Source organism: Mandrillus leucophaeus, unplaced genomic scaffold, assembly GCF_000951045.1.
Source record: "Mandrillus leucophaeus isolate KB7577 unplaced genomic scaffold, Mleu.le_1.0 Scaffold1174, whole genome shotgun sequence".
In the NCBI taxonomy this organism is placed as follows: domain Eukaryota; kingdom Metazoa; phylum Chordata; class Mammalia; order Primates; family Cercopithecidae; genus Mandrillus; species Mandrillus leucophaeus.
In genome coordinates, this window is record NW_012100032.1 from 123,024 (window position 1) to 138,704 (window position 15,681).

Below are 15,681 nucleotides of genomic sequence, written 5' to 3' on the forward strand. Positions count from 1 at the left end.
GGCTGGTCTCAAACTCCTGGCCTCAAGCAATCCTTCCTCCTCGGCCTCCCAAAATGCTGGTATTATACGCACGGGTCACCATACCTGGCCGAATTAATTCTTATTACATATCTTGGAAGGTATGGGGACAACTTAGAACTTCCCAAATAAGCAAGATACTTTTAAATTCCCATCAATTTGTTTACACTATTCCCTCTGCTCAAAACTCTCATCCCAGCTGGCAACTCCTAACTGCTTTAAAGCCTGCCTCAAGTATCATTTCTTCTCAGTAACTTTCTCAACTCCCACTCTCTCTTGCTCAACTCCCACTCTCCCCTGCTACTCAGAATGATTGCTCTTTCATTTCTGGAGTCATAGCACTTTAAGCAAGCCTTTGTTAAATCACTTAACCCAATGAATTACATGGACTCATAGAGTTCTATCCTCTCCTCAACTTACTATGTACTCCCTGAAGGCAAGTGTGAGCATGTCATTGTACAATTCTTGCCACCCTATTGGAGAATAATACAGGTGTGTTGAATTGAATCAAATATTAAGAGGACCAAAGAATAGATGGATCTTCCAGGCCTAGGAGTTGTAATAGGAGTAGAAGGTGTATCCTAAATCCACATATGTGATTCTGCTTTGGTCTTACCAGAGTGAATGTAATTTGCTTTTATTTAAAACAGTGTTGACAGGCCGGGCACGGTGGCTCATGCCTGTAATCCCAGCACTTTGGGATGCCAACGTGGGAGGATCACCTGAGGTTGGGAATTTGAGACCAGCCTAACCAACATGGAGAAACTCCATCTCTACTAAAAATACAAAATGAGCTGGGCGTGGTGGTGCATGCCTGTAATCTCAGCTACTTGGGAGGCTGAGGCTGGAGAATCGCTTGAACCTGGGAGGTGGAGGTTGCGGTGAGCCAAGATCACGTCATTACACTCCAGCCTGGGCAACAAGAGTGAAACTGTCTCAAAAAACAACAACAAAACAAAACAAAAGCAAAAAACAAAAAACAGTGTTGGATTCACACTCATGCCTGTAATCCCAACACTTTGGGAGGCCGAGGCAGGTGGATCACTTGAAGCCAAGAGTTCAAGACCAGGCTGGCCAACATGGCAAAACTGCTTCTACTAAAACTACAAAAATTAGCTGAGCATGGTGGTGCGTGTCTACAGCCCCAGCTACTCAGGGGTGCTGAGGCATGAGAATTGCTTGAACCCTGGAGGCGGAAGTTGCAGTGAGCTGAGATCACATCACTGCACTCCAGCCTGGGTAACAGAGTGAGACCCTCTCTCAAAAACAAAATCAAAACCAAAACCAAAAAACAAAAAACAAAAAACCCCACAAACCAGTGTCATTTCGCCAGGTGTGGTGCATGCCTGTGGTCCTAGCTACAGGGGAGGCAGAGGCAGGAGGATCGCTTGAGCCCAGGACTTCGAGGCTATAGTGAGCCATGATCACACCACTGCACTCCAGCCTGGGCAACAAAGCAAGACCCTGTCTCTAAAGAAAACAACAACAACAACAATAACAACAAAAACCCTCAAACCACTCTAGTGTCATGAATATATTTCTTTAGATAAAACTTTATTAATCAGTTTTCTGTTTAGAATTGGCTTTCCCATAATCCAGTTAGCCAAAGGTAGTTGAGTAATTTGAAATATTCCCCAGCTGGAGTAGAATCACATTTGGGGCTTGCTTCAATCAGTGCACCTCTGTCTTGGTTTTGCTCTTCAGAGAGACCCTCGGTCAACCATAGCCTTTGAAGGCATGAGCTGAACGGAAACCAGATGAACTCTATTGAATTTTAAACTTGCCACATTTCCTATTCTAGTATTAAACTTTTCTTCTCTAGTTGAACAAGTTAACCAAAGAAGTATATATATTTTTTTATCTTATAGATTATGCCCACCTAAGAACTTGAGGTTAAAACACCCCCCCCAAAAAAAAAAAACCAAATCGCCAAATTATTCCATACTCATTTCATTGGTTCTTTTGATGGCCTTCTATCAGTGTTAATGGTTGGTGTGAAAGACTTTTGGAAAAGTTTTCCAGGTGGGAGTAATAGCATTTCCTGAAGCACCTTTTATCTTGGTTTGTGGCAAATGATTCTTTCAATGCCCTCAGGTCACTTATACCCTAAGACCCTGCATGAGTTTATTCAACCTTCAAATCAGTCACTTCTGCCCTCATCTAGGGCACATAACAATGTAGTTAGTTACCCAGCAGGTATCCTGGCTATGTAAGACCATAAATAATTCACATGAGCAGGAGCTTTTGGAGTCAGTGTTCTGTCTGAGCACTCTGACCGGTTATGCTACCTTAACCAAGTTACTTAACTTCTCTCTGTCTCACCTGATTTACCAGTTAAAAAAAAAAAAAAGGATTAATAATGGTACCTACCTCATAGGTTTGTTGTGTGGAGTTAAATGTCTAAAGCACTTAGAACAGCATCTGGCATATGGTAAGTATTCAAGAAACATTAGCCTTATATTCTATACTTTAAGTACTATTTCTTTATACCGTTACATATGATAAGTGGGTATAATAAAAAATTAAAGGAAGAATGGTCATTTTTAGAAAAAACTTTATTTGCAAAACCACAACTCAGTCTGCTTTGGTATTGACAAAATCCCTACAACTGAGATATTAAAGAGATACATTTATTTTAGCTTTACATAAAACCAGAATCCAACACTACCCTACTTTCCTATTCCTTTGTGGCTCTGAGCACAGCTTTAAAAAAACAAAACAAAACAAAGCAAAGCAAAGCAAAGCGAAACAGCTCTTTATAATGTACAATGGCTTAAGCAAATCGCTTCTTTAGTTTTTTTTCGATTTAAGATTTAGGACAGACTACTCATCTAAAATTCGCTATTTACAGAGAAAGTCCTAGGGAACAGGATAACTTATTTAGGTTTAGCTCTCATCATACAGTATCCATAATGGCTTTAGAAGAATGTAAATAAATAACATTGGTAAACAGTGTACACTGATATTTTCTGACAAATTCATTTATCTAACATCATGCTGAGCAGTCGAGAGGATTCCTCCATATATTTTAAATTTTAATTTATTCTATTTCTTGATTCACAAACTCTTGCTCCATATTAAAGCAGTTATCACCAATAGAACCTATGAGAACCAGTGCCCATGGAAACCTAACAGCTTGTTTTTTACATCCCCTATTCAAACTCGGTTGAGCTTGATATATGCATGGTTGAAATATGCGTGGGCACTAGGCCTTTATTCGGGAATGTAAAATTAATGGTATCTGGTATCAAGTTGTAAGAAAAACTCCCCCAGATTGGGAGGTAACTGAGTGATATGTGAAAGAATCTTCTCCTGTCTGAATTTAAGAATACACCTACACTGGGCAGAAGAAGGTGGGGGAGAGGAAGTTTAGAAGTAGAGGAAAAGCACAACTCCACTGGCTTCAATCAAACTGAGGTAATTAATTAGAGACAGAAAATAAATAAATCAACAAACGCCCCATTTTTGTTTTCCAAAAAAGATCACTGGCAAACTAACAATTTTAAAGTTGACCCATTAATATATTTTTAAATAGAAAAAAATCTGTATATCATATATATCATAATTTCATTCATCTAATACACTCCTCTGCTGAGATATTTAACACATCTTCATCTGTACTCTCTTCTATCTCTGGCAAGTTGCCCCAGAGTAGGACGTTTACACCTGAAAATAAAAAGTCATAAAATTCTTTAATGCTCACTACTGTTATAACTCAGAACACAAATTATGAAACTTTACATGTTAATATTCTTACATAAACCATAGTGTTAGCAGTAAAAAGAGTAGCTATTAAAGAATGTACTGCAAATAAAATTATCTAATATTATCCATCTAGGACATAAACTTTATTTATTTATTTTGAGACAAGTTCTCTCTCTGTTGCCCAGGCTGGAGTGCCTGGCAGGATCATGGTTCACAATCACAGCTCACTGCAGCCTGAACCTCCAGGGCTCCAGTGATCCTCCTACCTCAGCCTCCCAAGTAGCTGGGACTACAGGCATGTACTACCACACAGGGCTAATTTTATTTTGTAGATACAGGTTCCCATTATGTTGCCCAGGCTAGTCTCAAACTCCTGGGCTCAAGCGATCCTCTCTCGTTGACCTCCCAAACTGTTGGGGATTACAGGCATGAGCCACCATGCCTGGCAAACACTTTTTTTTAAGGGGTAGGACATAAACATTCTTTAAATCCTTTTAAGCAAGGGCTTGAAATCTAGAATTTTACAGCTCAAAAGGCTCTCAGGAGTCCATTTACTCAAACCCTGCCTCCAGCTGCATTATACCATAATCACTATACACTGATAATTTTCTGATCTATTTTAATGATGTTTAATAATGGAGATCACTCAAGATCCTTTTAGATTAAGTGCCTCTTTGGAGGGTTCAGGGAAAAGCCCTGAATAAGTCTCCTCATCCCTTCAATAAGCAGAGAAGTAGCTGGTGCCATTTTTCTGATTCAGAAAAAAAGCAAGGGGTTCACAGCCAGTTATAATATGAACTGCAATCCTTGATATCAGTGGGTTTCAGTCCACAGGCAGAGGTGTAACCTAAACTTTAGGGCCAGGTTGCAGCAGTCACTATAATAAACAAAAGAATAATCAAAAACTTCACTGAGAAAGAATAGTCAGATTTCATACTGAAGAATACAGCACAGGTATACAGTAAATGACTAAACATACAGTAGAGGATAATGACAAGTTTATTACTCTGGGCATATATAAATTATAAGTTCAAAGCACTAAATGGAAAATAACTGACCTCTAGGATAGCCAATTAACTTCACAAGGAAAGAAAATCTTTTTTTTTTTTTTTTTTTGAGTCGGAGTCTTGCTCTGTTGCCCAGGCTGGAGTCGAGTGGAGTAATCTTGGCTCACTGCAACCTCTGCTTCCCAGGTTCAAGTGATTCTCATGCCTCAGCCTCCCGAGTAGCTGGGACTACAGGCGAGTGCCACCATGCCCAGGTAATTTTTGTATTTTTAGTAGAGATGGGGTTTCACCATGTTGATCAGGGTGGTCTTGAACTCCTGACCTCAGGTGATCCCCCTGCCTCGGCCTCCCAAAGTGCTGGGATTACAGATGTGAGCCACCATGCCTGGCCAGAAAAACAAATCTTAAGCTGTCCAGTTATCAGTGTGGACACAAAGAGGACCCAGCAATTCAGGATACCCACTCCATACACACTGAGATAGCAGCCACGTGGTAGAATGGAATGAGCCAGCATTTGGAGATTTGGTTTGAATCCGGTGTTCACCACTGCTAGTATACCACGCATGGTTTTACTACAAATGCATGTAACATAGACAACATATATTATTGTTTTGTGGATTTAAATTTTGTATAGAATGTTATTACACTACATATTGTTTTATAATTTGCTTTTTCACTCATTATGATTTTGAGGTTAATCTATGTTGACTTGTTTAGATTTCGCTCGTTTATTTTTACTTCTGGAGATTATTCCATTTTATGAATTTAAAAAAATATTGCAAATGGAGACCATTGCTCATCCCTTCCTCAGTTGCCCATCTTGCATAGGTGGTTCATGGAGACATGCACAGGGATGTGTAATGTGACACTGTTGAAACAGTAGAAATAATCAACTGTTTACCTTGACTGAGGGAGATACTGTAATCTAATCTGGCAAGAAGTTAGCATGTATTTGATGCTGACAGGGATACAGATGTGTATCTTATTATTTTCTATAATCTTTTTGTGTTTGAATTGCTTATAATAAAAAACGCTACCCCACCCCCACCCCAAGAATGAATGGTGTTCTGCTCCTGGTAAATGTCATGGAAGAGCTGACAGGAAGAGCTGTAAGGAATTGCGAGGCAAAAATCAAAGAGAAAATTAGAACCCATAAACGTAAACGTAGGGCTGAAGCCATTTTGCCTTTGAGGGCATTTGCCAATTTCAGGAAATTTGAGCTGAGGTTTCCCAAGGCTCCTCCAGAAAGTCCTGGGAAATCAGGTCTCCATATGAAGACTAGCCTAGAAAACAGACCTCCGGGAGTCCTTTTCAGTTTAAACATTCTAGAATTTATAAAGCTTGTCTATGCATTCCTTTGACACTGCTGGCTCAGGTGATTCAAGGACAGTTGTGACGCCATTAGAAACTTGCTTTGATACCAAGCATCTAGAAAATCTTGCTTAAAATCACAATATTAGGGTTACAAAGCAGAAGCTTGATATTCTTGGAGTCAGTACTCAGAGACATGAAGCTGCTCAGCACAATTGGTTCAAAGGAGGAAAAATAAACTAAGAAATTGGATCTGACAGAAGCAGCACCTTCCTTTCTCTGTTAAGAAGGGAGGAAGGAAATCCTGTGATACATCTGTTTCTTATGGATTAGATTCAGTGCAAATGGAGGAACGCGGAGCTTTTATCTTTGAAAAATTGACCAATATTAAAAAGTAAATCAAACTTGAAAAATCTCCACCCTGTGTTTTGAATCCTGTAAAGCAGGAAAAATACTATCAAAGCAGAAACTTCCTTTAATGTGTCCCATGGGCAATACAAATATAAAACTGGAGGCTTAAATTAGGAGACTATATTCCATTTAGGGGAGTTCAGATAAGTCCTTACATGAAAATGGCCTTCTTAACACACCAAAGTTTTAAATTAAGACCCCATAAATGATAGAGAGCCACAGTTGAATCTCAGATGATTAAAAAAAATCAAATCTATAAAAATCTAAGCATAATTGGAGGATTTAAAGACCCTTGAAAACCTAGCTTGCAATTCATGATCTTTTGGTCTGTGAAGGCAAATCATGTATTTAAAAATATATTTAAGTTCTAAAGGAGACTAAAACATGCATTTAGGAACCTAAGAATGCTAGTGTTGACTTAGATTGTCAAGTTCCTTAAAGTCAGCTGGCAAGGTGTCTCAGGCCTGTAATCCCAGCACTTTGGAGACCGAGGTGGGCAGATCACTTGAGGACAGGAGGTTGAGACCAGCCTGGGCAAAATGGCAAAAACCAGTCTCTACGAAAAATACAAAAAATTAGCCAGGGATGGTGGCACACACCTGTGGTCCCACCTATTGAGAAGGCTGAGGTGGGAGAATTGCTTGAGCCTGGGAGGTCGAGGCTGCAGTGAGACGGATTGTGCCATTGCACTCCAGCCTGGGTGACAGCGCAAGACCCTGTCTCCAAAAAAAAAAAAAAAAAAAAAAAAGGAAAAGTTCCTTAAAATCAGCTTGGTCTGTTGTGTAAATAGATGTTAGACATTGAGAACATGTGTCTTATAACAAAACTCAATGGCTCCAGGCAATATAAAAAGTATTATGTAAACCCCCTTTAAAAATTGGTACTTTGGCTGGTGCAGTGGCTCACACCTGTGATCCCAGCATTTTGGGAGGCCAAGGTGGGCGGATCACCTGAGGTCAGGAGTTCGAGACCAGCCTGGCCAACATGGTGAAACCCCATCCCTACTAAAAATACAAAAATTAGCCAGGTGTGGTGGCGCACGCCTGTAATCCCAGCCACTCAGAAGGCTGAGGCAGGAGAATCACTTGAACCTGGGAGGTAGAGGTTGTGGTGAGCTGAGATTGTGCCACTGCACTCCAGCCTGGGTGACAGAGTGACTTCATCTCAAAAAAAAAAAAAAAAAGAATTGGTACTTCAGGCCAGGCATGGTGACTCACACCTGTAATCCCAGCACTTTGGGAGGCTGAGGCGGGTGGATCCCCTGAGGTCAGGTGTTCAAGACCAGCCTGACCAACATGGTAAAACCCCGTCTCTACTAAAAATACAAAAAAATTAGCTGGGTGTGTGCTTGTAATCCCAGCTACTTGGGAGGCTGAGGCACGAGAACTGCTTGAACCCAGGAGGTGGAGGCTGCAGTGAGCCAAGATGTGCAACACCATTGCACATCAGCCTGGGAAACAAGAGTGAAACTCTGTCTCAAAAAAAAAAAAAAAGAAAGAATTAGTATTTCAGTGCCTTAACACCTTAACACAAGGAAAAAGAATTTTTTTTTTTTAAAATGATGAGGTCATTTTTTTTTTTTTTAAATGATGAGGTCATTCAGGAAACCCTGTTTCTCTCATCTTGAAGCTCAGCTTTCTTTATGGCCCTCAGAGAACTCTCCATTCAGTTGATAGATGGGTAAATAAAACATGGGGAAGATTCACTTATTGGTCACTGTAACTTAAGGACCACACATCTCTTCTACTCGCATGTCACCAGTATCGTCTTTTGGTAACACTTAGCTGCAAGGAAGACTAGGAAACTGAGTCCAGCTTTATCATCAGAAGAAAAAAAAATAGGACTTAGTATAATATGTCATAATCTCTTGCCACACAATAAGACACTTGTACATTACTGGTGTGACTACATTAGTACAGTCATTTTGGAGGGCAATTTTTAGTAAAGTATACTTAGAAGAAATTTTAAAAATTAAATATATCAGTGTAAGTACATTTGAAAATGTAAATTAAATTAATATAAGATATTAAATGATATATAAAGTGCAAAACCATGCATGTAGTATTTTAAATTTTACAGAACAATATTTTTCATTGCTCATGAGTATATGTACGTGACAATAGCATAAAAACATGTATAGAATGTTATATACCGACTTCAAGGTAATAGTAAGTTCCAGGGATAAAATGATGAGCGTTAGTAGGTAATTTGATATCTTAAAAGAATAGAAAAGACCTGAAGCAAATCTAGTAAAATATCACCATGTCATTAAGCCTAGATTTTGCATATCTGTTATGTCTTTTCAATGTATATTTGAAGTGCATATTAATAAAATTATGCTACAAATAAAATCTAAAGAGAAAAAAGAATTGGTAGTATGCTTTCTTACTAATTTTTTTTTTTTTTTTGAGACAGGGTCTCACTCTGTTGCCCAGGCTGGAGTGCAGTGGTGCAATCTCGGATTACTGCAACCTCCACCTCCCAGGTTCAAGGGGGGTTTCCTCATGTTGGCCAGGCTGGTCTCAAACCCCTGACCTCAAGTGATCATCTGTTTTGGCCTCCCAAAGTGTGAGATTACAGGTGTGAGCCACCATGCCTGGCCTTGCTAAAATAATTAGTATAGGCATACTTCAATTAATTGTGCTTTAGTTTATTGCACACCATAGATATTGGGCTTTATATAAATGGAAGGTTTTGGCAATCCTGCATTGAGTAAGTCTAACAGCATATGCTTACCTTGTGTCTGTTACATTTTGATAGTTCTCTCAATATTTCAACCTTTTTCATTATTATTATATATATTATGGTGATCTGTGATTTTTGATGTTACTGTTATAATTGTTTCAGGGTACCATGAACCACACTCACTTAAGACCACACCCACTTAAGACTGCAAACTTAATCGATAAATATTTCCTGTGTTCTGACTGCTCCACTGACCAGCTGTTCTCTCTCTTTTTCCTGGGGCCTCCCTATTTCCTAAGATACAACAATATTGAAATTGGGCCAGTTAATATCCCTACAATGATCTCTAAGTGTTCAAGTGAAAGAGAGTCAAAAGTTCTTAAAGGACATAAGAAGTGCTACTCCAGTGAAAGCATGAATAAGAAAGTGAAACAGTCTTATTGCTGATATAGAGAAAGTTTTAGTGACCTAGATAGAAGATTAAACCAGTCATGACATTCTCTTAAGCGAAAACCTAATCCAGAGCTAGGTCTTAACTCTCTGCAATTCTATGAAGGGCAAGAGAGTCGAGGAAACTGTAGAAGAACGTTTGAAGCTAGCAGAGGTTGGTTTATAAAGTTTAAGGAAAGAAGCCATTTCTACAACATGCAAGTGCAGGTGAAGCAAAAAGTGCTGATGTAGAAGCTGCAGCAAGTTATCTAGAAGATCTAGCTAAGATCATTGATGAAGGTGGCTACACTAAACAACAGATTTTTCTTTTCTTTTTTTTTTTTTTTTTGAGACGGAGTTTCACTTTTGTTGCCCAGGCTGGAGTGCAATGGCGTGATCTTGGCTCACCACAGCCTCTGCCTCTTGGGTTCAAGCCATTCTCCTGCCTCAGCCTCCCAAGTAGCAAGTAGTTGGGATTACAGGCATGTGTCACCATGCCCGGCTAGTTTTGCATTTTTAGTAGAGACAGAGTTCTACTATATTGGTCAGGCTGGTCTTAAACTCCTGACCTCAGGTGATCCATCCACCTCGGCCTCCCAAAGTCCTGGGATTATAGGCATGAACCACTGCATCCAGCAGAGATTTTTAATATACACAAAACAGCCTTCTATTGGAAGTAGACGCCATCTAGGACTTTCATAGCTAGAGAGGAGAAGTAATACTTGGCTTCAAAGCTTCAAAGGACAGGCTGAATCTCTTGTTAGAAGATAATGCAGTTGGTGACTTCAAGTTGAATCCAATGCTCATTTACCATTCTGAAATTTCTACGGTTCTTAGGAATTATACTAAATATACTTTGCCTGTGTGCTATCAATGAAACAGCAAAGCCTGGATGACAGCAAATCTGTTGACAACATGTTTTACTAAATATTTTAAGCCCATTGTTAAGACCTACTGCTCAGAAAAATCCCTTTGAAAATATTACTGTTCATTAACAATGCACCTAGTCACCCAAGAGCTCTGATGGCATTGTTTGAGGAGATAAATGTTGCTCTAATGCCTTAAAATAACATCTATTTGGCAGCCTGTGGATCAAGAAGTAATTTAATCTTTTGAGTCTTATTACTTGAGAGATACATTTCATAAGGCTATAGCTGCCATACATAGTAATTCATCTGATGAATCTGGGCAAAGTACATTGAAAACCTTCTGGAAAAGCACATTCCTGATTCATGGGAGGAGGGCAAAATATCAACCGTAACAGGAGTTTGAAAGAAGTTGATTCCAACCCTCAGGGGTAACTTTGAGAGGTTTTAGACTTCAGTGGAGGAAGTAACTGCAGATGTGGTAGAAATAGTAAGAAAACCACACTTAGAAATGGAACCTGAAGACGTGACTGCATTGCTGCAATCTCATGATGAAACTTTAATGGATGAGGAGTTGCTTCTTATGGATGAGCAAAGAAAATGGTTTCTTGAGGTGAAATCTACTCTGATGAAGATGCTATAAATATTGTTGAAATGAAAACAAAGGATTTAGAATATTACATAAACATAGTTGGTAAAGTAGTAGTAGAATTTGAGAGGATTGACTCCAATTTTGAAAGAAGTTCTACTATGTGTAAAATTCTATCAAATGGCATCACATGCCACAGAGAAATCTTTTGTGAAAGGAAGAGTCGATCCATGTGGCAAACCTCATCGTTGTCTTATTTTAAGAAATTGCCACAGCCATGCTAACCTCCAGCAACCACCACCCTGATCGGTTTGCAGTCACCAACATCAAGGCAAGACCCTCCACCAGCAAAAAGATTATGACTTGCTGAAGGTTCAGATGATCATTAGCAGTTTTTAGCAATAAAGCATTTTTTTTTTTCTTTTTTGAGACATGGTCTCATATTGTTCCCCAGGCTGAAATGCAGTGGCATGATCACAGCTCACTGCAGCCTCTACCTCCCAAATTCAAGTGATCCTCCCACCTCAGCCTCCTGGGTAGCTGGGACGACAGTATGCACCACCATGCCTAGATAATTTTTGTATTTTTTTGTAGAGATGAGGTCTCAGCATGTTGCCCAGGCTGGTCTCAAATTCCTGGGCAGAGATCCTCCCACCTTGGACTGCCAAAGTGCTGAGATAACAGGCATTAGCCATTGCTCTTGGTTGAATAAGTGTTTTTTGATTAAGGTATGCATATTGCTTTTTAAAGGTCCTGCTATTGCACACTTAATAGACTACAATATATTGTAAACATAACTTTTATATACACTGGAAAACCAAAAAATTGTGTGACTTGCTTTAATTGTGATATTTGCTTGCTTTATGATTATGGTAGCCTGGAATTGAACCCACAATATCTCCAACTGCACCTGTACAACATACTTTATACTTTGGTGTTAAATATTTCCCTTGACTAAAATTCTGTCATAACGTATTAACATAGATGTCGGGTCTGTTTTTATTCTGAAGCATCACCAGATACAGAGGTTACTTAGTCCTCCTCGTCTCAACTCCCATTGCCCTAGCCTGGCCTCTCCCTTTCTTATACACACGCAGATACACACACAGACACAGACACAGACACACATACACACAGACACACACACACACACACACACACACTTGACTGGCAAATCTAAAATCTTCAAAAATTCTCTGGAGTCAGAATATGTATTAAGGCAGCAGTTAAGAGCAATTATAATATTCATTTTAAAAGACCAAGAAATTCAGCCAAGTTTGAGGCCTTAAGTACAAGGATGAACATAGAAATGACAATGAATTTTGCCTAATAGTTTTCATAAGTGAATGTCTGGGAAAAAAGAATTGAAGTTTCACTCTAGCTGATCCGGTTAAGAAGATCTAAAAGGAATCCCGAAATGATGTATTGGGAATTTTACTCAGGTATTGACAGAGAAATATTACAGGAATGTGCAAGTCAATTGTTTCTTACCTGTGGAGTCCAGTCTGTTAATATCATAAACTGCCTGGCTGTGAAACATCCAGAAGTGTCCGTTGTTGCAGGAAAGAAGACAGGAACTACATGGAACAATCACGTGATAACCTACAATATTCCCACTAGAAAAGAAAGTAAATGTTACTAGATACCATGTAATAACTGGCCAGATAAGTCTTTTCATATGCTTATATAAATAGACCATATAATTTAGATCTCATTTCCTCCTAACAACTTTCATTGCTGGGATCTTTGGGATGGGATGGGGGTGCAGTTCTACCATCAAGTGGGAAAGCAGTCTTCAAGTGAATAATAGTAACATATTCTCACATTTCTTTGCTATTATTATTATTATTGTTGTTGTTGTTATTGAGACAGAGTTTTCCTCTTGTCGCTCAGGCTGGAGTGCAGTGGCGCCATCTCAGCTCACTGCAACCTCCGCCTCCCAGGTTCAAGTGATTCTCCTGCCTCAGCCTCCAGAATAGCTGGGATTATAGGCATATGCCACCATGCCCAGATAATTTTTGTATTATTAGTAGAGACGGGGTTTTACCATGTTGGTCAGGCTGGTCTCGAACTCCTGACCTCAGGTGATCCACCTGCCTTGGCCTCCCAAAGTGCTGGGATTACAGGCGTGAGCCACCACACTTGTCCTGCTAGTATTATTTTATGCATTCTCCCTTCAGAAGTTAGCTTCTAGATGCCATAATGTTGCGATTTGTTCTATAAACCACCCAAACTGATGTGCTGTACAGACAAAATAAACTCCGTTCTGTGGGTAAAGGTTTTTGCTATCCCAGGACTGTGGCAAGTTGGGTTCTTACATGTTCTAGTTTCATGCCAGCACCTAAAAACTGTTTCAACAGATGGAGAGGTAGGAAGACAGCATGAGTCCCTGTAAACCAAATACAATCTGGCTGCTCTAATTTTAGTCTCAATGTTTTTGAAGGAATTCAGAAATAAAGCAATCTACAGCCTCTAGAGAAAGTTGCAAAAGTTTTTACAGTTTTCAGAATTATCTAGCTGATTATAAGTACCTCACTCTTTCACAATTTTTTTTTTTTTTTTAACTAGCTAGTCACATATTAAATAGAGTGAACCTACAGGGAATGTTTTAGCTAGTACTTAAAAAAAATAGCAACATAAACTGTTTATACCTTGAGTTGTAAAAATTCTTATTGAAGCTTAATCTTACTCTGTGAGATTTGTGAGTCAGTCATTTTTATGAGACCCAATAAAGATTACTATAAAAGGTACCATCCCACCTAAAATATGTCTTCTAATTATAACTTGCTTGAAAGGCAAACAAATGAAAACAAAAGTTGTTTTTGGACTAGGACTGACAGTTGTTTGTCATGTCCTATATATGCAATATATTGCAAGATATTTGTCATGTCATGTCCTATATATGCAATGTATTGCAAGAATAAATTCCATGGCTTTAATTACCACTTGTATTCATTCATTCATCCATTGATTCATCACTTAACTAACATTTATTGAGTATCTACTATCTGTCAGGCACTGCTCTAGGTGCTAGGAATACAGTGGTAAACAAAACAAAGCCCTTGTTCTCATGGAGCTAACATTCTAGTGGCTACATCAGATCATTCTGTTGCCTGGTTAAAACCCCTTCAACAGCCAAAAACAAAAATAAAACCCCTCCGTACCAAGGTCCGGGTCTATGCTGTCAAGAATAATAGCGACTAGCTACATGTGGCTGTCGTACACTTGAAATGGGGCTGGCCTGAATTGAGATGTGCTGTTAAGTGTAAAATGTACACCAGATTTCAAAGAGTAAGAACAAAAAATGGAATATAAAACATTACATTAGTAGTTTATGTTGGTTAAACATTGAAATAATATTTTGGATACATTGGGTTAGACAAAATATATGATTAAAATTTCCTGTTTTGGTTTTCTTTTGAAAATGTTGCTCGGGAATGGTGGCTCATGCCTGTAATCCCAGCACTTTGGGAGGCTGAGGCAGGCAGATCACTTGAAGTCAAGAGTTCGAGACCAGCCTGGCCAACATGGCAAAACCCTGTCTCTACTAAAAATACGAAAATTAGCTGGGCATGGTGGTGTGTGCCTGTAGTCCCAGCTACTCGGGAGGCAGAGGTGAGAGAATCACTTGAACATGGGAGATGGAGGTTGCAGTAAGCCGAGATCATGTCATTGCACTCCAACCTGGGCAACAGAGCAAGACTGCATCTCAAGAAAAAAAAAATGTTGTTGCCCAAGCGTGGTGGCTCACACCTGTAATCCCGCACTTTGGGAGGCTGAGGCAGGTGGATCAGGAGTTTGAGAACAGCCTGGCTAACACGGTGAAATCCCATCTCTACTAAAAATACTAAATTAGCCAGGTGCGCTGGGTGCAGTGGCTCACACCTGTAATCCTAGCACTTAGGGAGGCCAAGGCGGGCAGATTGCCAGAGCTCAGGAGTTTGAGACCAGCCTGGGCAACACGGTGAAACCCTGTCTCTACTAAAATACAAAAAATTAGCTGGGCATGGCAGTGCGTGCTTGTAGTCTCAGCTACTCAGGAGGCTGAGGCAGGAGAATCACTTAAACCTGGGAGGCGGAGGTTGCAGTGAGCAGAGATCGCGCCACTGCACTCTAGCCTGAGCGACAGAACAAGACTCCGTCTCAAAAAAAAGGCCAGTGACTTCATCTAGATTCTGTTGTATTTCCAGTCCTTGTAACAACAACTACCACATACTGGCTCCTCAATATAAGTATAGCTTAAATAAAGGAATGAAATAAAATAGTACATAAGAAGAGTTTGCCAATTTAAATTATTAGGGTTGTCATTTATAATAGAAACCCCATCTAAATTGAGAAAATTTCAACTTTTTTCCTCCTAAAATGAAAATAACAACATGTCTGTCTACTTCTCAAAAGATTATAGTAATAGCTCTCAGCTGTGTTGTAATTTATAGTTTATTGAGCCTTTTAACATTCATATTTGATCTTTACAATAACTTGATAAGGTAAACACAGAAGATTATTAAATTTCTATCTTAATAAGACAGAATGGCTGGGCGTGGTGGCTCATGCCTGTAATCCCAGCACTTTGGCAGGCCAAGGTGGGCGGATCACCTGAGGTTGGGAGTTCAAGAGCAGCCTGACCAACATGGAGAAATCCCATCTCTACTAAAAATAC

The 15,681-nt window shown here is 39.5% G+C and overlaps 1 protein-coding gene across 2 annotated transcripts in view; it reads right to left on the reverse strand.

Moving 5' to 3' along the window:
• Positions 1-2,481: 2,481 nt before the first annotated feature.
• FAM72A (family with sequence similarity 72, member A) overlaps positions 2,482-15,681 on the reverse strand; it is a 17,566-nt gene continuing 4,366 nt past the window's right edge. For both annotated transcript variants that reach the window (XM_012001047.1, XM_012001039.1), the window contains exons 3-4: positions 12,513-12,637; positions 2,482-3,684 (exon numbers count right to left, since the gene is read on the reverse strand). In XM_012001047.1, coding sequence (XP_011856437.1) covers positions 3,590-3,684; positions 12,513-12,637 — 220 coding nt within the window. In that variant the 3' untranslated portion in view covers positions 2,482-3,589. The remainder of the gene's footprint in view (positions 3,685-12,512; positions 12,638-15,681) is intronic.